Source organism: Herpailurus yagouaroundi, unplaced genomic scaffold (genome assembly GCF_014898765.1).
Source record: "Herpailurus yagouaroundi ecotype Mexico unplaced genomic scaffold, PumYag 160, whole genome shotgun sequence".
Classification (NCBI taxonomy): Eukaryota; Metazoa; Chordata; class Mammalia; order Carnivora; family Felidae; genus Herpailurus; species Herpailurus yagouaroundi.
In genome coordinates this window covers 21,147,517-21,149,464 of record NW_024412401.1, presented here as the reverse complement: position 1 = coordinate 21,149,464, position 1,948 = coordinate 21,147,517, and the positions used below count along the sequence as shown (strand labels likewise).

Sequence of the window (1,948 nt, the reverse complement as noted above, 5' to 3'; positions counted from 1 at the left end):
AGAAGATACTGAAGTGTAAACCACATACTGTATAAGAAATAAAACGGTTACAAATATAAGTAACTTTATGTTTGCAAGCCAGCACATTCTCTTCCTATAAAACTGTTTCTATTGGGAGTCCAATTATATTAGAAATTTACTGGGCAAAGAAGAACTGGAGCCAGAGGAATGGGCAACATGACTCAATGGCCTCTGTCGCTGAGCTGGGATAGCTTGTGGTCCCAATTGTATGAGAGAGACAGAATTAGTCAGAGGCTCCTGTTTCCCTGGAAAGTGTGGAAGACACACAGCATATGCAGACACACAATTTTTGCTTTAGGTATATTAATATCAAAATGTCTTTTTTATTTCATTAAGTTTCATTAGATTTCCAAGTTCTGCTCTAGATGCTTTTGACTGCTACACAGCCTTACTTAAGATTACTTGGTTTTGTAGTTGAATCCCATATATAAAGTTTGTTTATAATTTTAGGGACATGATGCTGTGATCCCCATGTAGTGACTCAAGCAAGCCATCAAAAAACCAACAAGAATTTCTGCCTTCAGTATTTTTAGGGATAAAGGAGAGAGTTTGAAATGGAAGCATCCAACCAATCTGCTGTGACAGAATTTGTTTTGCTTGGCCTCTCTGCCCATCCAAAACTAGAGAAAACGTTCTTTGTGCTCATCCTGTCTATGTATCTGGTGATCCTGCTGGGCAATGGGGTCATCATCCTGGTGACCATCCTTGACTCCCGCCTGCACACGCCCATGTACTTCTTCCTGGGGAACCTCTCCTTCCTGGACATCTGCTACACAACCTCTTCAGTTCCTCTAGTCCTGGACGGCTTCCTCACTCCCAAGAAAACCATCTCCTTCTCAGGCTGTGCCATGCAGATGTTCCTCTCCTTTGCCATGGGAGCCACAGAGTGTGTGCTTCTGGGCATGATGGCATTTGATCGCTATGTGGCCATTTGTAACCCCCTGAGGTACCCTGTGGTCATGAGCAAGGCTGTCTATGTGCCCATGGCTATCAGCTCCTGGGTGGCTGGTGGCGCCAACTCCTTGGTGCAGATCTCTCTTGCAGTACAATTACCCTTCTGTGGGGACAATGTCATCAACCACTTCATCTGTGAGATCCTGGCTGTCCTGAAGTTGGCCTGTGCTGACATCTCCATCAATGTGATCAGTATGGGGGTGGCCAATGTGATCTTCCTGGGGGTCCCAGTTCTGTTCATCTTTGTCTCCTACATCTTCATCCTCACCACCATCCTGAGGATACCCTCAGCTGAAGGGAGGAAAAAGGCCTTCTCCACCTGCTCTGCCCACCTCACAGTCGTGGTCGTCTTCTACGGAACCATCCTCTTCATGTATGGGAAGCCCAAATCCAAGGACCCCCTGGGGGCAGACAAGCAGGACCTTTCAGACAAGCTTATATCCCTCTTCTATGGACTTTTAACTCCTATGCTCAACCCCATCATCTATAGTCTGAGGAACAAGGATGTTAAGACTGCGGTGAGGTACCTGGTGGCTCAGAAACGCTTTACCCAGTGATGCTGGGATATGTCATGACCCACACACTCTGATTCACTTGAGAAATTCAATGCAAAGTGGCTAGGTGAAGGGCAAATTGAATTCAGAGCCATGCTGCTCATAGTGTGATCCATGGAGCAGCAGTGTTAGCAGCACCTGGGAGCTTATTAGACATGCGGAAGGGACCCATTCCAGACTTAACTGAATTGGAATCTACATGTTAACAAGATCCCTCAGGAGATTCATGTGCATGTTAAGCCTTGAGAAGTACTGGTTAAGAGTGTATAGTGGGTGGTGTGGCGAGTGTACTGCCCAGACCCCACCTCTCTCTCCCTTAGGGGCTTTGGCTCCTGTTACCCCAGACACTGGGAGTACTGGTGGCAAACAATATTCAGTTAGTTGCTGCACTGGCTTGCCCTTGGCCCATGAGAGTTACG

General features: G+C 46.7%; 1 protein-coding gene across 1 annotated transcript; it reads left to right on the top strand.

Moving 5' to 3' along the window:
• The first annotated feature begins 510 nt into the window (after positions 1-510).
• On the top strand, positions 511-1,532 carry LOC121034415 (olfactory receptor 13C7-like). The gene has a single exon (XM_040481216.1). It carries the CDS (start codon positions 576-578, stop codon positions 1,530-1,532), a length of 957 nt encoding a protein of 318 aa, XP_040337150.1. The 5' UTR covers positions 511-575.
• Positions 1,533-1,948: the final 416 nt, after the last annotated feature.